This window comes from Heterodontus francisci, chromosome 2 (assembly GCF_036365525.1).
Source record: "Heterodontus francisci isolate sHetFra1 chromosome 2, sHetFra1.hap1, whole genome shotgun sequence".
NCBI classification, from domain to species: domain Eukaryota; kingdom Metazoa; phylum Chordata; class Chondrichthyes; order Heterodontiformes; family Heterodontidae; genus Heterodontus; species Heterodontus francisci.
The window spans coordinates 151,987,981-152,012,646 of NC_090372.1; the positions used below are offsets into that span (position 1 = coordinate 151,987,981).

At 44.2% G+C, this 24,666-nt stretch overlaps 1 protein-coding gene across 2 annotated transcripts in view; it reads left to right on the forward strand.

The window, feature by feature from the left end:
• Nucleotides 1-24,666, forward strand: part of dnah5l (dynein, axonemal, heavy chain 5 like) — a 472,330-nt gene that overhangs the window by 21,475 nt on the left and 426,189 nt on the right. For both annotated transcript variants that reach the window (XM_068012046.1, XM_068012056.1), the window contains exons 4-8: nt 9,005-9,079; nt 9,462-9,545; nt 14,421-14,492; nt 17,098-17,199; nt 22,038-22,224. In XM_068012046.1, coding sequence (XP_067868147.1) covers nt 9,005-9,079; nt 9,462-9,545; nt 14,421-14,492; nt 17,098-17,199; nt 22,038-22,224 — 520 coding nt within the window. The remainder of the gene's footprint in view (nt 1-9,004; nt 9,080-9,461; nt 9,546-14,420; nt 14,493-17,097; nt 17,200-22,037; nt 22,225-24,666) is intronic.

Sequence of the window (24,666 nt, forward strand, 5' to 3'; positions counted from 1 at the left end):
TGGGAATGGAGGTGGGACTGAGTGAGTGCCGACTCAATTTAAATAGACCACGACAGCCATTACAGTGGCTATCATTTTACTTGGTGAATTTGCAGTAGCAGTCATGGAACAGGAAAGGCAGCGGGCTGGAACCCAGGGCATGGCTGCCACTACTCCACAGATGCTGACCTGGATGTCCTCCTTGAGCCAGTGAGGGAGAGGAGGGAGGTCCTTTTTCCAGAGGGTGGCAGGAGAAGGCCACCCTCTCAAACCAAGCAGCCAGAGTGAAGAGGAACTGGGTCCCGTGCTGGAAAAGGTTCAATGACCTTCTTCGCTCTGGCAAGCTAAGTGCAACGCCAGACCCTCATGACAGGCCTCTGGATATTCATCCTCCAGCAGACACAACAGCTGAGAAGCCTGAGGGCACATGCTGCTCCTGGACGTGGGAAGAATGTGTGCCCAGGTTACCTACTGACCCCCTTAGCAAGGCTCAGAACCCTAGTGCTGTTGAGGACTTGCAAAACTGATATGTACAGCTTCCTATCTCAATGAGCCAATGGTATTGGCCATAGAGGCCAGCATTACCCTATCTGTCTCTCTTTTGTCCTTGCAGGAGAAAAGGGTTCCTAATGCCCAAGAAAGAGCATTGACAGGAGGAGAGGTGCCCTATTTGTAGATTGTGAGCGCCATGAAGAAAGGAACTGTGGTGATTGCCAGGGTCCCCCCACCCCCCAGGAGCAAGTTGGGAAAGGCAAGATGGGCATTCCTGGTGGAGAGGGTGAAAATATATTGCAGTCCGTAAATGAAGTGGATGGAGTGCCAACTCAGCTGCATTGGGAAGCCTCAGCACTGCAGAGGCTTGTGCTCTTAAAGGCTAGTTCTGTTGATCTCCCCTGTGTCTCCCACAAGTTCTGATGTGGAGGGAGAAGGACAGAATCCACCGGGGCAAACGCTAGAAGCAGAGACATCAGAGCAAGCACCATCACATCTTGCAAGAGCGTCCTCCACCAGCTCAGATACAGACCTTGGTGGGTCCTCACGTGCAATTATATAGGGTGACACTGCGTGATGGGCATGCCACAAGTGAGCAGGAGGAGGTGAGGGAGGCAGAGGCAGGTGTGGGCAGCTCCCCTCGGAGGATGGAGGACAGACACAGCCCTGCTCAGCTTGGCATAGATGCAGGGTCTTGGGACTCACAAGAAAGCAGGCTCTGTTTAGACAGTGGCAACAGATGTGTTCCCACATGTCAGAGCTCCCTAAGGCAATGTGTGATCATGGCTGAGAATGGAGGAGTCCATCCAGCTCATGTGCACCACCATGGGTCAGGGCTTTGAACGCATAAGCTCCTCCATTGAGAGAGTGGCCAACCTCCTGGAGAACCATATGTGATAGCACTCAGAATATACATAGAAGCAATGCACTGACATGCACAGAATGCATGTGTCAGAAAAACCCTATATGCCAAATGGGAGATATTAATTTCATCAGTTGAGAACTTAGCTTAGACTTTTAATGGAAAAAACCCTACAAGTAACTTTAAAAAAAAACTAGCAGCCATGATGGCCACTGTCATTGATACCTGAAATATCAGGAGATTGGACTGGAGACAAAAAGTCTAACAAGAAGCCCAACCAGGACAATGGCTTGCTCTAAGTGATTGAATTACCTAGAATGGCTTCATTAGCAGGGCCGTCAAGGCCAGCCCCACCCATTGACTTTGAAAGAGGCAACCCCCTCCAAGTGTGAATGGACACCCTGGGGCATATATAACCTTAAATTTCATTATAAGATTCCAGAAAAACCTCATTAGAAACAAAGGGGATTGAGAAGAACCATGTGACTGCTTGTTCATCTCTGAAGAAACAAGTTTTGTTACACAGCAAAGAGACAAGCAGTAACTGAGTGTACAGCAGCAAAGAAGGCAACTCCTCCCCTGTCTCTCTCTTCTTTCTCCCCAGAAAACATCAATAAAAGAAGTGTCTGTGACTGGGGGACCCTCCAAGTCCACAGACTGCTACTGCCAGTGACCAGGGGAAGAGAATCAACTACCAATTCTGCCTTCAGGAAAACTCTGAACAAAGCAAGCCAGCCAAAGTGCACTTTGACCAACCAAGAACTTCAAGATTACAGCTTCAGCTGAAGACTACTGGATCATCCACTTTACAGACTGTATTTAAATTCCATTTACTCCAACCACCAAATCTATTTTTCCCTTCTATAATCTATTTGTGTGTGTGACTCTCGTGTTAATGTGTGCGTGAATGTGTGGTCTATTTTTAGTATTTTTTAAATTGGGGTTAGAGTGTTAAGTATAATAAACTTACCTCTTTCTTGTTTAAACTCAAGAAAACCTGTACAATTGATTCTTTCGCAATCACAGTAAAGGAAAAAGGTAAAACACTCATGGAGGAAGTAAGCACAACCACTGTTCAAAAGGAATAAACCCTGTTGCAGTCAAATAAGAGGAAGGGGCAAAAGGGGAGCCTGAGACCCCTCCTCACCTGGCCTTAAAGCATATGCCACACTCTGTAGCCTTGACCAGTCAATGGCGCTGATGGGGCAGAGATGGTTGGAGTGGATGCCAATTGTGTCCCACCTGGTGCTCCCCTTGAATCATCCAGAGAGCCAGCCAAGGGCTGAGGTTGTCACCAAGGTGGATGAGGGCCATCCCTCATGGGGCGCCATCATCATCATCGGCCTCTTTGACCCTCTGACTGAGCAATCATCTGTGTAATACAGCCCAGTGATGGAGGCTGCTGCTGCATTGACCCCAGTGCAGCAGCCTCTGGAGGTGCCCCCACAGGCATCTCCACAACAAAGTCAAAAGCCACATACATCTCAGCTGCAAGCAGAGACAAGTGAGCAGGCTGCCTTCACCTCCTCCGTAGCCACAAGGGGAGCACCGGGTAAAAGTGACCTAGAGCAGGGGCCACCACGTGGGCAAAACACTGAGTGGTTCACTGGGGTTCACTTCATTTGTAAATGTGTACTTTTTACTTTTTCATCACTATATAAATATTGCCACATGACCTCAAACGGTGAGCTTCCATTCTTTAATGGTGAGAAAGGAAAAGAGGTAAGAGGTGGTGAAGGGGAGCAAGGGTCCTTGAAGGGGGGGCTGTGAAAACTCTGAACAGGTATGCATCCCTCATTGGCGGTACGAATGGATCTATTCCAGGCTGCATCTTTGATGGAAGTGTTCTCACAGGTAGCTCAAACTTAGTTCCAGACTATATCGTTCTAGATGCCAGGAGTATTGCAGGTAAAACGGATGAGTTAAGGGCAATGATTGACACATGGAATTGTGATATAGTAGCCATCACGGAGACATGGTTGAGGGAGGGGCAGGATTGGCAGCTCAATATCCCGGGATATAGATTCTTCAGGCGAGACAGAGGAGGGGGTAAAAGAGGAGGGGGGCATTGCAATATTAGTTAAGGAGTCAGTTACTGCAATAAGGAGAGATGATATCTTGGAGGGGGCATCAAATGAAGCTTTATGGGTAGAGTTTAGGAATAAAAAAGGGACAGCCACATTGCTAGGTGTTTATTATAGACCCCCAGATAATCAGCGGGAAATTGAGGAGCAAATATGCACGCAATTTGCAGAGGTGTGTAAAAATAATAGGGTAATTATATTAGGTGATTTCAACTTTCCCAACAGTAATTGGGATAGTCATTGTGTTAAGGGCTTAGATGGAGTGGAGTTCTTAAAATGTATACAGGAGAACTTTTTAGCTCAATATGTAGAGGATTCAACAAGGGAGGGTGCAGTGCTGGACCTAATTCTGGGAAATGAAGCCGGACAGGTGGTTGATGTGTTGGTGGAGGAGCATTTTGGTGATAGTGACCACAACATGGTACAATTAAGCTTGTTATGGAGAAAGAAATAGACAAGTTGCAAAAAAAGGTTTTGGATTGGGGGAGAGCGAATTTTAGTAAAATAAGGCAGGATCTGGCCAAAGTAGACTGGAAAGAGTTATTTTTATTATTATTATTTGGAGATACAGCACTGAAACAGGCCCTTCAGCCCACCGAGTCTGTGCCGACCAACAACCACCCATTTATACTAATCCTTCATTAACCCCATATTCTCTACCACATCCCCACCATTCTCCTACCACCTACGTACTCTAGGGGTAATTTAGAATGGCCAATTTACCTATTAACCTGCAAGTCTTTGGAGGTGGGAGGAAACCGGAGCACCCGGCAGAAACCCACGCAGACACAGGGAGAACTTGCAAATTCAGCACAGGTAGTACCCAGAATCGAACCCGGGTCGCTGGAGCTGTGAGGCTGCGGTGCTAACCACTGCACTACTGTGCCGCCGCAGTTATGTGTCGGGAAATCTACAGAAGAGCAGTGGGGGGCATTCAAAAAGGAAATGGGGAGGGTACAGGCCCAACATGTTCCCTCTAGGGTAATAGGTAGGAGCAACAAGCCCAGAGAACCATGGATGACCAGAAACATTCAGGGTACGATGAGAAGGAAAAGCGAGGATTTTAGCAAATACAAGGAGAGCAAATCAATGGAAGCATTAGTGGAGTACAGAAAGTGCAGGATGGAGCTTAAGAAAGCAATTAGGAGAGCAAAGAGGGGATATGAGAAAGCTCTGGCTGGTAAAAGTAGGGAAAATCCCAAGATATTCTATAAGTATATCAATGGGAAGAGGATAACCAGGGAAAGAGTAGGACCCATTAGGGACCAAGGGGGAAATTTGTGGGTGGATCCAGAGGACATTGGTAGGGTGTTGAACGAATACGTCACATCTGTCTTCACCCAAGAGAATGAGGATGTAGATATGGAACTTAGAGAGAGAGAGACTGTGAGGTTCTTGAGCAAATTGTCATAGGGAGTGACAAGGTATTGGAGGTTTTGGAAGGCTTAAAAGTGGACAAATCTCCAGGTCCGGACGATTTGTGTCCCAGGATGCTGTGGGAGGCGAGGGTGGCGATTGCAGGACTCTGACCCTAATTTTTAATTCCTCTCTGGCCACGGGGGAGGTGCCAGAGGACTGGAGAACAGCTAATGTGGTCCCACTATTTAAGAAAGGTTGTCGAGATAAGCCAGGGAACTACAGACCAGTGAGTCTCACGTCAGTGGTAGGGAAACTATTGGAGAAAATTCTGAAGGAGAGAATCTATCTCCACTTGGAGAGGCAAAATTTGATTAGGAATAGTCAGCATGGCTTTGTCAGAGGGAGGTCATGCCTAACAAATTTGATTGAATTTTTTGAGCATGTGACCAGGTGTGCAGATGAGAGTAGTGCAGTTGATGTCGTTTACATGGATTTCAGCAAAGCCTTTGACAAGGTCCCACATGGGAGACTTATCAAGAAAGCAAATGCACATGGGATACAAGGTAACTTGATAAGGTGGATTCAAAATTGGCTTAGCTGTAGGAGACAGAGAGTGATGACAGACGGCTGTTTTAGTGACTGGAAGCCAGTGTCCAGTGGCGTACCACAGGGATCTGTGCTGGGTCCCCTATTGTTTGTCATTTATATAAACGACAGAGATGACTATGTGGGGGGTAGGATCAGTAGGTCCGCGGATGACACAAACATTGGCCGAGTGGTTAACAGTGAGGTGGAGTGTCTTAGGTTACACGAAGATATAGATGGTCAAATAGGCAGAAAAGTGGCAGATAGAATTTAACACTGAAAAGTGTGAGGTGATACACTTTGGAAGGAGTAATGTGACACGGAAGTATTCAATGAATGGCCTGACACTGGGAAGTTCCGAGGAACAAAGGGACCTTGGCGTGTTTGTCCATAGATCTCTGAAGGCAGAAGGGCAGGTTAATAGGGTGGTGAAAAAGGCATATGGGACACTTGCCTTTATCAATCGAGGCATAGATTACAAAAGCAGGGAGGTCATGTTGGAGTTGTACAGAACTTTGGTAAGGCCACAGTTGGAGTACTGTGTGCAATTCTGGTTGCCACATTATAGGAAGAATGTGATTGCATTGGAAGGGGTGCAGAGGCGATTCACCAGGAATTTGTCTGGGATGGAACATTTAAGCTATGAAGAGAAGTTGGATAGGCTTGGGTTGTTTTCGCTGGAGCAGAGAAGACTGAGGGGTGACCTGATTGAGGTGTACAGGATTATGAGGGGCATGGACAGGGTGGATAGGGAGCAGCTGTTCCCCTTAGTTGAAGAGTCAGTTACGAAGGGTCACAAGTTTAAGGTGAGGGATGGGAGGTTTAAGGGGGATTTGAGGAAGAATTTTTTTTACCCAGAGGGTGGTGACGATCTGGAATGCCCTGCCTGGGAGGGGGGTAGAAGCGGGTTGCCTCACATCCTTTAAAAAGTACCTGGATGAGCACTTGGCATGTCATAACATTCAAGGCTATGGGCCCAGTGCTGGCAAATGGGATTAGGTAGACAGGTCAGGTGTCTTGAATGCATCGGTGCAGACTCGATGGGCCGATGGGCCTCTTCTGCACTGTATTATTCTGTGATTCTGTGATTCTGTTCTGGGTTAGGAGGATTCAGCTGAAATGTGCCTGGATCAGATGATCCCTGGCATTTATGGCATCCTGACAAGACCCTTGAGTCCTGTGCCAGCCCTGGCCACCTCCCTATCCTAGCCCTGGCCACCTCCCTGTGCAGCCAGGGCACCTCTGTTTTTTGTCATCCTCTTCTTCTTCCATGTCCTGCTTCTCCTCCGCTTCTGATAAGCTGTATCAAGGTCCACATCTCTTTGGATGGCCACGCAATGAAGAGCGCAGCAGACCATCGCAATGTGCGAGAACCTTGCAGGAGTGTACTGCAGGGCACCACCCGACCGGACCAGGGACCGGAACCGCATCTTCAGAAGCCTGTCGGCCTGCTTGATGGTGGTCTGGTGAGCAGATGACTTTGGTTGTATTGTCTCTGTGACTTTGTCTCAGGGTCTTGTAATTGGGTAAGTAGCCATCTCTTCAAGGGATCTCCCTTGTCCCCTGGAATCCATCCAAGTAGTTTGAGGTTGGGGATTGGGGGGTGCGGTGGAATGAAGAGCTGCAGCACCCTGGACTGTTGAAGGATGAAGGAGTCATGGCAGCTGCCAGGAAAGTTAACACACACATGGAGGAAGCTCTTATTGTGGTCGCAGACCAGTTGGATATTGAGTGAAAGCCCTTCCTGTTGATGAATTTCTGTGGCCAGTTACTGGGTGTCTTGATAGTCACATGGGTGCAGTTGATGATGCTCTGCACCTGGGGAAATCCAGTGATGGAGACAAAACCCTTTATGCCTGCAAGGCCTCATCTATCTGGAATTGGCTGTACTGTCCAGGTCTCACCAGTAGGGCATCAGTGACCTGTAGTGGTGTGCTGCCATTTCTGAGAAGTCACTACGGTCCACAGCTGATCCTTGGAAGGAACCAGTGGCAAACAAGTTCAAGGCCATTGTGACTTTGACGGCTACTGGCAGGGCATGGCGAGCAGTGCAGCAAGGTGTGAGGTCTTTCACCACGAGGGCACAAATCTCTGTAAACATCTGCCTTGAGAGTCGCAGTCTCCTGCGGTGCTGATTCTCCAACATCTCAAGGCAGTTCCGCCTTTGGTGTTAGATCCTAGGCGGAGGATATGGCCTCTGTTCAAGACAGAGATCGATAGATTTCTATATATTAAAGATATCAAGGGATGTGAGGATAGTGTGGGAAAATGGCATTGAGGCAGAAGATCAGCCATGATCCAGTTGAAAGGCGGAGCAGGCTCGAGGGGCTGAATGACCTACTCCTGCTCTTATTTCCTATGTTCCATTGCCTTTTCTGTTGTCCTTCTGATGCCAGGACTCTGTCTCACCTGCAGAGGATGTTGCTCATCGCCACTGCACCCAAAATCTGAGAGTCGTGCTCCCATTACCAGCTGTTGCCTTCCTTGCACTCAGCTGGACTTCCAATGATGTCTGGAAGCCTTACCCCCTCCTCCAATGCTCCTGCACTGCCAGGAGGGTGACAACCACCTGCACCGCTGAGTGCATAGTGACCACTCTCCTCGCAACCTGTGCATGCTGATAGCAAGTGTGTACCAATGGCTGAATGCCTCTCTCAGCCGTTCTCCCTGTTATGATCCCACCTAATTTCAGAGGTGGCCATGTACCTGGTCTGCCTCTGATCTAGCATGCAACGTGTGTGCCCCCACCAAAATCCCAAACTAACCCTCTACGAGCTCTCAATGAGCTCCTTGACTAGCCTAATTGGCCTTATGACCGAATCAGGCAGGTTTCTGGGCCCAGCCTTCCCCGATCCTGATGAAACTCACTGATGGTGGGAACGGCGATGGGAAACCGACATGCTAGCCGACACCACTGTTTTTAATGCTCACCCACCTCCGTTTCTGCCCTGAACGGGACCTAAAAATCCTGGTCTATAAGTTTGTTTATGATATTTCAGCTTCTATCTTAATCCCACGTGTATGTCCCAATCTTCATTTTTCTCTGTAAAATGCTCAAAAAGTGAAGATAATTTGCTGTCTGTGAAAATTCTGCAATGTGATTAGCTGCTTACTCTGCTTGTTAAAATCACTGTTGCTGGACACCTGGAGATCTCCTGGTCTTGGTGCAAGATTCAAACTAATGTTGGTAAAGGGGAAATCCAAGCCACAGAAATCGCTAGATCTGCATGGGCGATTTTCTTCATGGTCAGCTGCGAGCACCATCACTTTGCCGCTGACCACAATATTCAGGCCGTTATGTGTAAAGCAAAGGCATCTTTCATTACATGTGGCCAAGACGGTATCATCGTAGCCACGTGTGTGGCTATTTGGCAATTTCTGTTGGACAACCTTATGTAGTGCATTATGCTCAAATATCTCAAAGCTTTAAATGCACTGCTTTTTGAAGTGCAATGAGTATTGCTTTATTTGCAAAGAAGGCATTGTTGTTACTTTGTTCGTCTATCTAACATACTTCCCAATAATGAACATTCTAAATGCATGTAATATCTGTTTTATGTTCGTTTGAGATGTGTAGAATTAGATTCTTTTCTGATTTTAGTCCTAAAATAATTTTTCACAATTAATGAACTTTCCTTTTTAGTTTCATATGATTGAAGAATTCTTTGCACCAAATGGAAGTAAAAAATTACTATTTTACTACCAGGAGACAGTGACAGTAAGTATTTGTTGCTTGAAATTAAAATATTCACATACGTTCATTAACATGGGTTCGATTAAATGTGGGTACATTGTAAATCACAGTAACAATGAATGGACTACTGCCCTGCTTGAATTTAAATTTCTAGCTAATAGTAAGATTAAAACTATTTGACAGTATTTTATCTTGCATCAACAGCTTTCTCGAAAGGGCAATTTAAAAGACTGAAGCATATCAGCAAAAAGAACTGCAACATTTTTATTCCAGTTCACAAAAATATCAACTGTTTGTGACTTTTTAAAATTTTATCTTAGAATGTTCAGCCATGTTTAAGTAATTGATACAACTCGAAATGATTGATTTTCAGTTTGTTTTAAGCATCTATTGTTTAATTCATCAGACCACCAAATCCAGACTTTTAAGTGCAGACGTGGCTGGAAGCTTACATCAAAAAAGGCTGTTCATTACTGATGGTTCTACTGAGGTAGAGTGAAGTTTATGTTTTGATTACTAATATTACAATTTGCTACAAAAAGTTTTAAATTGTAACCTGTTAGTGCTTGTCATGAAAACCCCACCTGCCAAGAATGAGGCATATTAATTTCATCATATGAAACATTAATTTTGACTGTTGCTGGACTGAAAAGATGACTTGCTTAAAGAGATCACAGCGGTGGCTGGAAACATTTGCATTCTAAGAGACAATTGCCTGGAGAACACAATGGAACTGCTCCCTGATCCAATTAACCCAAATGGGTTTTGATCATCATTGAATGTGTAAAAAGCCAGCATTCCATTCCCCCCCCCCCCCCACCCTCCACTGAGGAGGGTCTCTGCTAAGATGGAGAATCCACAAAGACACAGGAGAGTTTGTTAAAAAAAAAAGAAGCTGTTCACATGACTAACCTGCAGGCCCAGGTTTGGTTTTGATTTGTGTTCACAGAACAGTTTGAGTTAGACTGCAATTTGAAGACAACAGAGAAGAAAGGTCTCTCTCTCTCTCCCTCTCTTGCAAAGACAGGGACCCATGGAAAGAAACTAAGCCTCAAGACAGCAAACCATCGAAACAAGTTTGAAAGTGCACTGGGCCCCAATGCGATGGCAAGATTGAGCTGCAATCAAAGACTTTACATCAAACTCAAAAGACAGTAAATGAATTCCAACTATTGCTTCAAACTCCCCTTGATTCTTTCTCCTTTTCTGTCTCTGTCTGCGTGTATGTTTATCATGCTAGCGTGGTTGTGTTGCGTATTGTTAGTAGTTTTCAGGTTAATAAACTTACACCTTTCTTGTTTAAATTTAAGAAAATCTGTCTGGTTGATTTCTTTGCCATTACAATTGGAGAGCTGTGAACAAGGATACACTGAGGGGCAGCTAAAAACATGGTGTTTTAAAAACTAAACCCTCTTACGGTCAAACCAAGAAAAGGCTGAGAGGGAACCCCTAGACCCCTTTCCCACCTGGTCATAACAGAAATTTGGGGGCTAGCACTGGATATGACCCACAGACAAATGAGAAAATTGGAAGTGGGAAGTCAAATTGATCCTAATCAAAAAGAGAAAAGATTTCAATACAAGTTTTCTTGTGGTTGTGTGTGCTAGAATACTAACATGTCTGTGACTGAAGCCAGTAGCTCCCCAAGCCAGAGTGAAATAACTTGGGATAAGTTAAAAGCACTGTTTATGGAAGAGTTGAGAAAAATTGCTGAGCAGTGTGGGATCGCTGTACGGGGCAAGGCTAGAAAATCTGAACTCCTAAGACTCGTGGCCAATAATTTTTCCCTTGAATCTGAAGAAGCAGAAACAGAAAGAGACTTCGACAGGGTATTGTTAGCAAAGATACAATTGGAACAGAGGAAACTTGAATTTGAAGAAAGAGAAAGAGAGAGACAAGAGAAAGAAAAAGAGAGAGAGAAGAGAGAGAAAGAAAGACAGGAGAGAGAAAGAGAAAGAACTTTTCAAAAGGAATGCGAGGAGAGAGAGCTGAGGCAGCTTGAGTTAACTAGGGGGCGACAGAGTAAACCCAGTGAAAGCATGGCCAATATGGAGGATTGTAATTCAGGGCTGGGTACAGAATTGTTAAAATTTTCCCAATTGAGTCCAAAATTCAATGAGGGAGACATGGAAGGATTTTTTGTATCTTCTGAAAAACTTGCAAGGCAGTTAAAGTGGCCAGCTGAGGCTTGGACTCTGCTGCTACAAAGCAAGTTAACAGGAAAAGCCCATGAGGTTTATTCCCTTTTGCCAGATGAGAGTTCATCAAATTATGAACTGACATAAAATGCTAACCTCGAGGCATATGAGCTAGTACTGGAGGCCTATCGCTAGAAATTTCGAACCCTCAAGAAGCAAGCTGATCAAACTTAACTCGTTTGAGAGAAGAAAGCTGCTGCCTTTTGACCAGTGGTTGAGGGCTCTTAAAGTGCGGCCCAGCTATGAAAATCGCAAAGACATAATTCTACTCGAGGAATTTAAAAACTCTCTCCCACTCTTCATAAAATCACATGTGGAGGAACAAAAAGTTCATAGAGTCTGGTAAACTGCAATTCTGGCTGATGAGTTTGCTCTCATCCATCAGTCAGTTCCCCAGGGGAAAACCTTTCCCAATCATTCCCACAAATCCAAAAAGGACAAAGGGTGGGAAGGTGATAGAAGCCCAAGCAGTCCTGGGAGAGAAAGAAAATCAGGAGACACAGGGGGCCCTCCTCCAGCCAAAAGGGAAAGTGTTGTAAGTAGGAGTGAGACCCGGAGACCTGTGTGCTTCCATTGTAATAAAGTAGATCATCTAAGAGCTGACTGCTGGAAACTACAGGGAAAGCCTGTAGGGTTAATCAGGGCACACCTGCTCAGTGAAGGAGAAAGGACCCTGATGGAAAGCACAACAGAACAAGCTGTGGCTTTAACTGCAGCAGTAGTATGACCCAGGAAGCATGCTGCTGTAAGTGCAGGAAAGTTTAATAGGATTCCTGAAGGTTATCCGGATTTTGTGTCTGAACGGAGAGCAATCCCATACCCCTCGAGTGGGGCATGCAAGTCCATAGTAATCCTCAGGGACACAGGGACCATTAGATCCCTTTTACTGGGAAAAGGCCCCAAAGAGTGTAGTAAATACCATAATGGTGGTACATGGTATTGGAGGCCAGCGTACACCTGTACCTTTACATCGGGTGCACTTTGAGTGCGACCTAGTTTCGGGATCGGTGACCCCGTAGGGATTGTACCGAGTTTGCCTGCAGACGGGGTTGACCTGCTCCTAGGTAATGATCTGGTGGAGGCAAAGGTGGTAGCTTCCCCACTAGTGAAAGAAAGACCGCAGGAGGTCAGAGAGACAGGGCAGTGGCAGGAGATGGTCCCCTGCAGTTCCTCTGAATGTGTAGTGAATCAGGCTATGACCAAACTAGCTCCCCCAGGGGAGACTGAATTGGCATTGCAGGCAGATGACCATGAGGTCTGTCTGTCTGAGATTTTCTTTGGGGTGGTAGCTTCCCCACTGTGAGGGACCCCTGCTGAGAACAAAAGGGGACAGGCAGGCACAAGGCTGGCAACGGTTAGAGAGGAAAGGGGAAAAATGGACCAAAAGGGCAGGTTAAAGGAAATCTGGGAGGAAACCCAGATGAAAACCCCTACTGTCCGGTCAGCCAACCCTGAAATATTGGACAAATTAGACCGCACATGTAAATGCAGACACCAGAAGCACCCCACCAGAGTTGCTAATAGCATTTATAGAAACCTGCAGAGACAAAGAAAGTCCTCACGATGGCAGAGAAACCGTGAGGGTGATGCCTCACCTAGTCGAATTCCAGCAGGAGAGTGCAGTCGAAGCTGGGCAAATTAGGAGTGTCCCTGAGGACAAAGGGAAGATTAGCAAAGAATCCACCCTTATACTCAGGAGAAAAGGGAACCAACCATCTCCTAATGTGAAAAACCTTTGCATGACTCATCAAAGCACTGAAAGAGAGTTCAGAATAGATCCACTCACTACTGACTCTCCTGAGCAGAACTCCAACTGAGGGCTAATTAAATTTAACCCTCCCTCTGCAGACCTCAAAAGGAACAAAGACACCCTAGGCAGTCATGGAAATATGCAAACTGAAAAACTTCCCCAAAAATCACATGTTTCTTGAGATGCCAAAAAGGGCAGTTTAAAGCAGCACTCCGACCAAGAAAAGACAGGCGGTAACAATTTTCAGGATTTCTGAATGAATGAAAATGAATGCGAGAGATGCATATATGTTTTTCTGTACTTACTCTTCTCTCTAGTTTTTTGTAATGAAATGCTCTTCTAAAAATTGCATTTCATTCTGCTGGGGGTGGAGATGTCATGAAAACCCCACCTGCCAAGAATGAGGCACATTAATTTTGTCACATGAAACATTAATTTTAAACTATTCCTGGATTGAAAAGATGACTTGTTTAAAGAGGTCAGAGCAGTGGCTGGAAACATTTGCATTCTAAGAGACAATTGCCTGGAGAACACAATGGAACTGCTCCCTGATCCAATTAACCCAAATGGGTTTTGATCATCAGACATTGAATGTGTAAAAAACCAGCATTCCATTCTGCCCCCAACCCCTCACTGACGGTGTCTGCTAAGATAGAGAATCCACAAAAACGCAGGACAGTTTGTTTTTATAAAAAAGCTGTTCACATGACTAACCTGCTAGCCCAGGTTTGGTTTGAATTGTGTTCACAGAACGGTTTGAGTTAGACTGCAATTTGAAGGCAACAGAGAAGGAAGGTCTCTCTCTCTCTCTCCCTCTCACGCAAAGACAGGGACCCACGGAAGGAAACTAAGCCTCATGGCAGAAAGCCATCGAAACAAGTTTGAAAGTGCACTGGGCCCCAATGCGATGGCAAGATTGAGCTACAATCAAAGACTTTACATCAAACTCAAAAGACAGTAAATGAACTCCAGCTATTGCTTCAAACCTTCCCCCTTGATCCTTTCTCCTTTTATCTGCATGTGTGTTTATCACGTATGCATGCTAGTGTGGTCGCGTCGCATATTGTTAGTAGTTTTAACCGAATTAGAGTTTTCAGGTTAATAAACTTTCACCTTTCTTGTTTAAATCTAAGAAAATCTGTCTGGTTGATTTCTTTACCATTACAATTGGAGAACAGTGAACAAGGATTCACTGAAGGGAAGCTAAAAACACGGTGTTTTAAAAACTAAACCCTGTTACGGTCAAACCAAGAAAAGGCTGACAGGGAACCCCTAGACCCCTTTCTCACCTGGTCATAACGGTGCTGAAGATTGAGATTTTGAAACTTGCTGTATCAGCAGACGAAACAATTCTACCACAGAATATTTGGAAAATTCATATTGTGGTCATTCACTTTTTCTTGTGTCCATTTTTCAGGGATTGATTGGGACTTGCTTATTCTTTCTTCGAACTACTGATAAAAGCATCAGCACGGCTAATGTGTCTCAGGTCAGTACCATTCTGAAAAGTCAATATTAAAGGAATTTGCCGTGGCGCTTTTTTGAACATCTGTCATAATAAAAATATGCCATACAACCTTCTTAGATTGTAGAAATAATTTTTAATATAATATTGGGAATTCCTTTCTCTGCTATCGCACCAGCGTCATTAGCCTCTTTATTTTAATGGAGGCAATAACACTTTGTAAATTCTTTTGGGCCTCCTTATCTCGAGAGACAATGGATACGCGCCTGGAGGTGGTCAGTGGTTTGTGAAGCAGCGCCTGGAGTGGCTATACAGGCCAATTCTGGAGTGACAGGCTCTTCCACAGGTGCTGCAGAGAAATTTGTTTGTTGGGGCTGTTGCACAGTTGGCTCTCCCCTTGCGCCTCTGTCTTTTTTCCTGCCAACGACTAAGTCTCTTCGACTCGCCACAATTTAGCCCTGTCTTTATGGCTGCCCGCCAGCTCTGGCGAATGCTGGCAACTGACTCCCACGACTTGTGATCAATGTCACACGATTTCATGTCGCGTTTGCAGACGTCTTTATAACGGAGACATGGATGGTGTAAATAGTGTGAAGGATTTTATACAAATATGTTAAGTGTTCATACTGTAACATCATTCATAGTAATTTACAGACTTTAGTGGCTGTAACAATTATTGGGTTCTGTACTAGATAGATATTTTGGGTTCAGTGACTCTGTAAGCAGGTGTTGGCACTCCCTAAGATTTGGAATGCACCTTTTACTGCCCAGTATCCAGTTAAATTATAGAATAACACAGGTTTCTAATTGAAGTCCTTTGCTTTGTTTACTGGCTACTGAGCAGCAAGTGCTACTCCATGCATTCTCCTTTCTTTATGATAGGTAGTCTGAAAAGCACTCTGTCCAGATGAGACACAGCTTCAACAAAGAATCTAGTTTATTTTACATAATTGTAATTGACAGAATACAGTTTTCATGGTTAGAATGCTCACTTTCCTTTGCTCCTCTTGATAAATAAAAATGACAAGCTTACTGTCTCTTTAGGTATCTCAAACTAGGTTATTCCAAAACTTTCCATTCTGATGAAAGATCATTGACCTGAAATGTTAATTTTGTTTCTTTCTCTACAAATGCTGCCTGACATGCTGAGTATTTCCAGCATTTTCTGTTTTTATTTCAGGTTTACAGCACCACACTATTTTCCTTTTGTATTCTGAAGCTGGAGGGGTGTGAATTGTTGAGTATAGGCAAGCATTTCATGCCATTCTGATGAAATGGTTGCTTTGTGACATCTAAGTGGCCATCAATTGCCTTATTTATTTGCACAGAAGGGGGCTCAGCTAAGGTAAACATTTTGGGACCACTTGCCCAGCTTCCCCCTTTATATGAGAGAAAGAGAGAGAACCTTGTGTCCATGAGGTCAGGGGGTCAGCCTATCAAGCTGTCAGTCAAAGCCATCCCCCTTGCGTGTAATGCCTCTCTGACTTAGGAATACGAAGTCCCAAAATGTTTGCCTTAGTTAAGTAATTTGCTTTTATGTTAGTACTCTTAACATTAGTTTTATTGTTTTATTCATTTGAAAGGAAAAATCATAACTAAGCAGAGTGCTTTGAATTGATTTTGACCTGAAAATGAATAAAACAAAAAGAGAATTGACATTAAGGGTTGGGACCCCAGAGTCATCCTGGAGTGAAAATGGTTCGGGGATGAGATGGTGCTGGTATTGGGGTGAAATTCCTGCCCTGAAAGTGTCAAGAGTTTAAGCAGAGCATTAGTAGAGAGCCAGAGAAGCTGATCAATCAGCTGTTGCAAGCACTATCCAGATTTAGCAATGCTACTCAGTAGACATCATTTGGTTGTAGTGATCATTCGAGTTACTGGCCAAGTTGTTCACCAGAATGGAATTATACTGTACAGAAGGTAGTATAGCTTTCTTGACCTTTGAGATATCACCATTTTAAATAAAAATTGAAAGCGCAGGAAATATAAAGGTGGATCAGCATCAAAGATTGAGTTATGTGTTGGTCTCCCTTTATCAACCATTTGACAATTGCTTTTACTGCTGAGTTTTTTCTTTTTCATTTGTGGGATGTGGGAGTCGCTGGCTAGGCCAGCATTTATTGCCCATTCCTAATATTCCCTTGACAACTGAATGGCTTGCTAGGCCATTTCAGAGGGCATTTTAAGAGTCAAGCACATTGCTCTGTGTCTAGAGTCACATGTAGGCCAGACCAAGTAAGGACGTTAGTGACATTAGTGAACCAGATGGGTTTTACAACAATCGACAAAGTTTTCATGTTCACCATTAGACTGGATTTTAATTCCAGATTTATTAATTGAATTCAAATTTCACCATCTGCCATGGGATTTGAACCCATGTCCCCAGAGCATTAGCCTGGGGCTCTGGGTTACTAGTCAAGTGACATTACCACTATGCCACCACCTACCTTTGGTTCAACCAATTAAGGTGGTACTGCATTTGAGAGTTATTGTTAGATATCGTCCGTTAAAATTATTGTTTGTCACTAATTTATGAAGCTAGTAATTATAATAATAGTTCACCATTAATCTTAGTCAATAATGTTCACAGTACTGTGTATGTGTACTTAAAAGCACTTTTTCTGTTTAGGAGGTAAATTTTGGCATGTTTAATTGCTCTGAAGGGAGTCTACTACAAGGACTGGAGAAACTTCTTGCCAATATAATGGTACCGGCACTGCGATCTCAAGAGGTAACCTCCCCTAAGTGAAATCCATGGCAACTATGGTCACAGGCTTTTTCTGGAATGATCCCAATTGTAACTTTTGGTTAATCTTCCAGTTTACATGGGTAGGGAAAAGTAAATTAGACAGACTGGTGTTCACATTTTATGAAATCTATTAAAATCCAAGTTTATGTATGTTAAATAAAACATCTTAGTTTATAAGACAAAGCCATCATCAACTGCAAATTATTTCTGAATAAACTGATGCTATAAATATGTCAATCTTTCAACTTGATTGCCAGCAACAACTTGTACTGCACCACATTGACATCTGCTGTGGGCACAGAAAATGAACCAAAAACTCAATGAAACCTTCCTAGACTAATGTTTAAGCAATTTTTCTTAAGTCGTCTGTTAAAATAGCGAACAGAAGCTTGCTACACAGATCTGTTAAAGATTTGTCTGTTAACATTACCAGCATTAATTTCCAAGCGTAAGTGTGTTAAATGTACAGTAAGCATGAGTTGTTGTGTTTTCACTGAAGATTGAAGCTTATTGCAAGTTGAACAAATACACAGATACCAACTTCATATCTGTTAGACAAGTTACAGGTTTGTTTAACAGAACAAGAAAAATCTTCTTATTTAAATGTGGGAAATTGTGAAGTTGTTCACTTTGGCAGGAAGAATAAAAGAGCAGAGTACTACTTAAACAGAGAACGACTGCAGAATTCCGAGGCACAGAGGGATCTATGTGTTCTAGTGCATGAGTCACAAAAAGTTACTATGCAGGTACAGCAAGTAATAAAGAAGGCTTATGGAATGCTATCCTTTATTATGAGAGGAATTCAAAATAAAAGTAAGGATATTATGCTTCAGTTATACACAGCATTGGTGAGACCACATCTCGAATATTGTGTGCAGTTTTGGTCTCCTTATTTAAGGAAGGATGCAAATGCGTTGGAGGCAGTTCAGAAGAGGTTTACTAGATTGATACCGGGAATGAGCAGGTTGTCTTGAGGAAAGGTTGGACAGATTGGGCTTATTTCCATTGGAGTTTAGAAGAGTGAGGGGAGACTTGATTGACATTTATAAGATCTTGAATGGTCTTGACAAGGTGGATATGGAAAGGATGTTTCTTCTTGTGGGCGAGTCCAGAACTAGGGGGCACTGTTTTAAAATTAGGGGTCATCCTTTTAGGACAAAGATGAGGAGAAATTTTTTCTTTCAGAGGTTGTGCGCCTTTGGAACTCTCTGCCTCAGAAGGTGGGGGTCATTGACTATTTTTAAGGCGGAGGTAGATACATTATTGTTAGGCATGGGAATCAAAGGTTATCGGGGGTAGATGGGAGTGTGGAATCTGAGACACAAGCAGATCAGCCATGATCTTATTGAATGGTGGAGCAAGCTCGAGGGGCCAAATGGCCTACTTCTGCTCCTAATTCATATGTTTGTATGTTCGTAAACGTTATATTTATTCAATTTTCCAGATATGGGTGTTGTTGGCAAGGCTGGACAGTTATTACCTATCCCTAACTATCCTTGAGAATGTGGTGGGTGCCATATTGTCCCAGTTTTGCTGCACGCAGGTATGAGCTGCTTCATTAACTGAGGAATTGCGAATGGGGCTGAACATAGTCAGCAAACAGTCCAACTACTGATCTCATGAGGGAGGGAAGGTCACTGATGAAGCAGTTACAGGTAGTTGAGCTTAGGAGTTCCTCAGGACAGAATCCTGCAGCAATGTCCAGGGGCTGAGATGATTGGTCTGCAACAACAGCAGCTACCTTCCTTTCTGCTAGATATAACTATAACTGAAGCGTTTTCCCACTGATTCCCATTGACTTCAGTTTTACTGGGCTCCTCAGTGGCACACTCAGTCGGATGCTGCCTTGATGTCTAGCTCTTTTGGCTGTGTTAGGAGAATAGCTGTAATGGGGTATGGAGCTGAATGGTGTTGACAGAACCCAAATAAGTTTGATAAGCAGGTATTGGGGCATATGTGCTGCTGGATAGCACTGCTGATGACTCCTTCCGTCACTTTGCTGATAATTGAGGGTAAGCTGATAGGGCTGTAATTGGCTGAGTTGGATTTATTCTGCTTTCTATGGACATCCGATAATGCTTATTGCACACTGTGGCTCAAAGGAAGTCTCCCCTACTGCAAAACATGGGTGCCCACCTCTGTTGAACCTCTTCCAGTGGACCATCCAAATAATCCTCGCTGAAGGCTGATGTTCTGCAAATCCTTCCAGCACTGCTCTTAATTACAGAAAACAAATCACAATTTTATAATGGAACTACAGCCCTTTAAGAGCTGCAAATGATTCTCTGCCTGGTCCACTTCCTATGTTGATGGAAAACACGCTGAGCAGATTCAAATGATGATAATACCACATATTCACACCATCAATAGGACTGTCTTTTTCCACCTCTGTAACATTGCCCGACCTTTGACCCATGTCATCTCATCTGCTGCTGAAACCCTTATTCATGTCTTTGTTACCTCCAGACTTCACTATTCCAACTCACTCCTGGCTAGTCTCCCACATTCTATCCTCTGTAATCTTGAGGTCATCCAAAACTCTGCTGCCCATGTCTTTACTCACACCAAGTCCTGTTCCCCTATCACCCTGCTTTTTAAAAATTCAATTCATGGGATGTTGGCATTGCTGGCAAGGTCTGTTGCAAGGCTGTTACCCATCCCTAATTTCCCTTGAGAAGGTGTTGGTGAGCTGCCTTCTTGAACCACTACAGTCCTACCCGGTCAAGCAATGCCTTGATTTCGAAATTTTCATCCTTGTTTTCAAATCCCTCCATGGCCTCACCCCTCCCTATTTCTGTAATCTCCTCCAGTCCCACACCCTCCAAAATATCTTTGCACATCTAATCCTGGCCTTGAGCATCCCCAATTTTAATCGTTCCATCGTTTTTTTTCCAACAATATACTTCATTGAAATTTATAGAAGTACATTACATAACGGTTCAAATTTGACATTACATGAAGTGCAATACAGATCAGTTTTTTCCAATACAGTACTTTAGGTGTCTCACTACACTGCCATTTTGTTCCTGGGATGTTGGCGTCGCTGGCTAGGCCAGCATTTATTGTCCATCCCTAATCACCCTTGAGAAGGTGGTGGTGAGCTGCCTTCTTGAACTGCTGCAGTCCATGTGGGATAAGTACACCCACAGTGCTGTTAGGAAAAGAGTTCCAGGATCTTGACCCAGCGACAGTGAAGGAACGGCGATATAGTTCCAAGTCAGGATAGTGTGTGGCTTGGAGGGAAACTTGCAGGTGATGGTGCTCCCATGCATCTGCTGCCCTTGTCCTTCTAGGTGGTAGAGGTTGTGGGTTTGGAAGATGCTGTCGAAAGAGCCTTGGTGCGTTGCTGCAGTGCATCTGGTAGATGGTACACACTGGTGGTGGAGGGAGTGAATGTTTGTGGGTGGGGTGCCAATCAAGCGGGCTGCTTTGTCCTGGATGGTGTCGAGCTTCTTGAGTGTTGTTGGAGCTGTACCCCTCCAAGCAAGTGGAGAGTATTCCATCAAACTCCTGACTTGAGCCTCGTAGATGATGGACAGGCTTTGGGGAGTCAGGAGGTGAGTTACTATTGTGAATTACAATGTACATTTACATTTCATGTCAAAAATTATCTCGTGCATCCACCCCGAGGGGTTTTACATGGTTTCCAGCCCCTCACTATACTGTGGCGAGAGGGTCTTAGACAGAGGCCTTTCCCTATTGAGCTTTTGCAGTTGTTGTCCCAAGCTTTAGTGCATCCCTCAGCACGTAGTCCTGGACCATGGAATGTGCCAGTCTGCAAACCTTGATCGCGACAGCTCTTTGCACTTGAAGACCAGCAAGTTTCGGACAGACCAAAGAGCATATTCACCAAGTTGATGTTCCTCCAGAGGCAGGTGATGTTTATCTCGGTGTGTGTCCCTGGGTACAGCCCGTAGAGCCGAGTCCACTCAGGATGAACTTTAACAAAAAGTATCGCATCTCTTTCCAGACTGGCTTTGCAAAGGCACATTCCAGAAGGAGGTGGGTGACAGTCTCTTCCCCACCACAGCCACCTCGAGGGCAGTGTGCATTGGCTCCTGCCATGCAGGAAGGATCTGACGAAGAGGGCCCTTCTCACCATCAGCCAAGCTACACTTTGTTGCTTGTTTGAAAATTCTGGCAATGAGGCATTCTGCTTCATCATAGGTGAATGTGCCTTTGGCTGCCTCCATCCTAAGCTCTGGAACTCCCTCCCTACATCCCTTCGCCTCCTCTACCTCGCTTTCCTCCTTTTAGACACCCCTTAAAACCTACCTCTTTGACCAAGCTTTTGGTCATCTGACCTAATCTCTCCTGATGGCTAAGTGTCATATTTTACAATGCTCCTGTGAAGTGCCTTGGGTCTTTTCTTACCTTAAAGGTGCTTTATAAATATAAATTGTTGTTGTTGTTGGAATGTACTTACCTTGCTGAATCCAGTGAGTTTGTCTTTCTTCTACGCTGTCACAATGGATGATGGGAACAGTGACCCTGGCTCTATTTTTCTTAGATTGTTGATTTTTTTCCTGCCCTTTACATTTTATAGAACCGATAAACTCATCAAGCACTAAGCTAGTAATTTGAGCCTCAGTGCTTGATCTCCTAGGTTGGGTTTTTACATCAGTGATCAGAACAAAAGATTTTATAGTAAATGCTATCATGTAAAATCAAACCAGGATATTGTATTTTAGCTAAAATATAATGCACACTTTGACAATGAAAGACTTTAACACAACTATTTCTCTTTAATATTTAAAATTGTATTTTAAAGTATTTGTTAAAAGTATTAATTTTTTTGTTATTTTCCTACAAATGAGCAGAATTGGGGATCTATTAAAGATGGACGAAAGAATGCCCAGATTCAGGAGTTCCTTGAGTCCTTAGACAAATTTGTTGGCAATTTGACCTCTGCCAGGGAAAATATGGAGTGTCAGGTTATTCTTGAGGAGGTGGCTACAGGCTATAACCTTGATGATCTGCATAGTCCCTCAGACTATTTGATTGCAGGTATCAAATATGTTTTACTTATTACAGTACTAGTTTTTAGTGCTATGCTTATAATGATTTTTTCTTTATAATTTAAGGCAGTTTAATGTAATATGAGGGTGTGTGTACATATGTATGCATATATATACAATTTTTGCTTTGTAAATGATCAATTAATTATGGAAGATTTACATTCCAATTTTTTTCAAGTTTTCATGAAAGTGGATATGTGCATTATTTAGTGGTTCCATACCTTTGAATAACTCCTATTTAATGCTGTTTTTAGAAATATGCAGAAAACTACTTCGGGCAAACTTTTATCCCACTATTACATCTGAAAAATCTATGGACCATGACACAGGATAGCATCTGCTAGTGCCTTCCAGTAGGGTTGCCAGGAGGGCAACTAACTTACATGGGGCCGGAGAGTGTCTGTGGCACAACAGACACATCTCTGCCGTCTGCCTGCTTATGCAACCAGAAAACCTGGTGCCCATCCACTCTTGTGGAGAGGGGGATAATGTTTGGCTAATCAGGACCCCACTGTGTCCCTGCTGAACCCAACATGCAAGAGGGCTGATCAATGTACCCTCTAATTTTTTTGTGTTGTGTGTGGCCTATTTAAGTGTGTGATACCTTTAGATTCTTTTGCTTCAAGGTGCATGTTCAGTATCTTAAGGGGCACAGCTTGTGTGTGGCCTGCGCGGTAACTTGAGTTGCCGCCGGCCACGCACCTCCGCACCCTAGAGGAAAGTTTGGAGGTGATCCAATTTGTTTCCTGAACAAATGTCGGCCACCACCCAGTCCAGTAGACCCCACTTGTGTCCATTTGGAGAGGAGCAGTCTCACTTCTTTCCGTGTACCAGCCTCCAGAAACTCTAGTGTATGGATTCCAGGTTCCAACTCCTTTTCACACTGCCATAACCCAATATAGGCCCAAAACTTTAGAAGTGGAAGGGTGGGGCTAAACAATAAAGAAAGAATAAATTTACAGATACATGCCTACCAGTTTACGTTTAAATTTTGGGAGCCGTTTGAATTTCATGGACAGAAGCGATTCCCTTTGAATTGACGTGTAACTAAGCAGCACGGTGGGATGGCAGGTGGAAGGTTAGATGCTGGGGCATCTTAATATAATAGGCGAGCATGCAAAAATTGCTGCCCAAGGTGCTGAAATTAAAGCTCCTGTCCTGCAATTGGGTTTTTAAAAATTAGTTTCATGGGATGAGAGCGTTGCTGGCAAGGCCAGCATTTATTGCCCATCCCTAATTGCCCTTGAGAAGCTGGTGGTGAGCTGCGTTCTTGAACCACTGCAGACCATCTAGTCCGGGTATACCCACGTTGCTGTAAGGAACATAGAACAAAGAACAAAGAACAGTACAGCACAGAAACAGGCCATTCGGCCCTTCAAGCCTGTGCCGATCTTGATGCCTGTCTAAACTAAAACCTTCTGCACTTCCGGGGTCTGTATCCCTCTATTCCCATCGTAATCATGTATTTGTCAAGATGCTTCTTAAAGGTTGCTATCGTACCTGCTTCCACCACCTCCCCCGGCAGCAAGTTCCAGGTACTCACCACCCTCTGTGTAAACAACCTGCCTCGCACATCCCCTCTAAACTTTGCCCCTCGCACTTTAAACCTATGTCCTCTAGTAACTGACTCTTCCACACTGGGAAAAAGCTTCTGACTATCCACTCTGTCCATGCTGCGCATAACTTTGTAAACCTCTATCATGTCACCCCTCCACCTCCGTCGTTCCAGTGAAAACAATCCAAGTTTATCCAACCTCTCCTCATAGCTAATGCCCTCCAGACCAGGCAACATCCTGGTAAACCTCTTCTGTACCCTCTCCAAAGTCTCCACGTCCTTCTGGTAGTGTGGCGACCAGAATTGTACGCAATATTCTAAGTGTGGCCTAACTAAGGTTCTGTACAGCTGCAGCATGACTTGCCAATTTTTATACTCTATGCCCCGACCGATGAAGGCAAGCATGCCGTATGCCTTCTTGACTACCTTATCCACCTGTGTTGCCACTTTCAGTGATCTGTGGACCTATACGCCCAGATCTCTCTGCCTGTCAATACTCCTAAGGATTCTGCCATTTACTGTATACATCCCACCTGTATTAGATCTTCCAAAATGCATTACCTTACATTTGTCCAGATTAAACTCCATCTGACATTTCTCCACCCAAGTCTCCAACCGATCTATATCCTGCTGTATCCTCTGACAATCCTCATCACTATCCGCAACTCCACCAACCTTTGTGTCGTCCGCAAACTTACTAATCAGACCAGCTACATTTTCCTCCCAATCATTTATATATACTACAAAGAGCAAAGGTCCCAGCACTGATCCCTGCGGAACACCACTAGTCACATCCCTCCATTCAGAAAAGGACCCTTCCACTGCTACCCTCTGTCTTCTGTGACCGAGCCAGTTCTGTATCCATCTTGCCAGCTC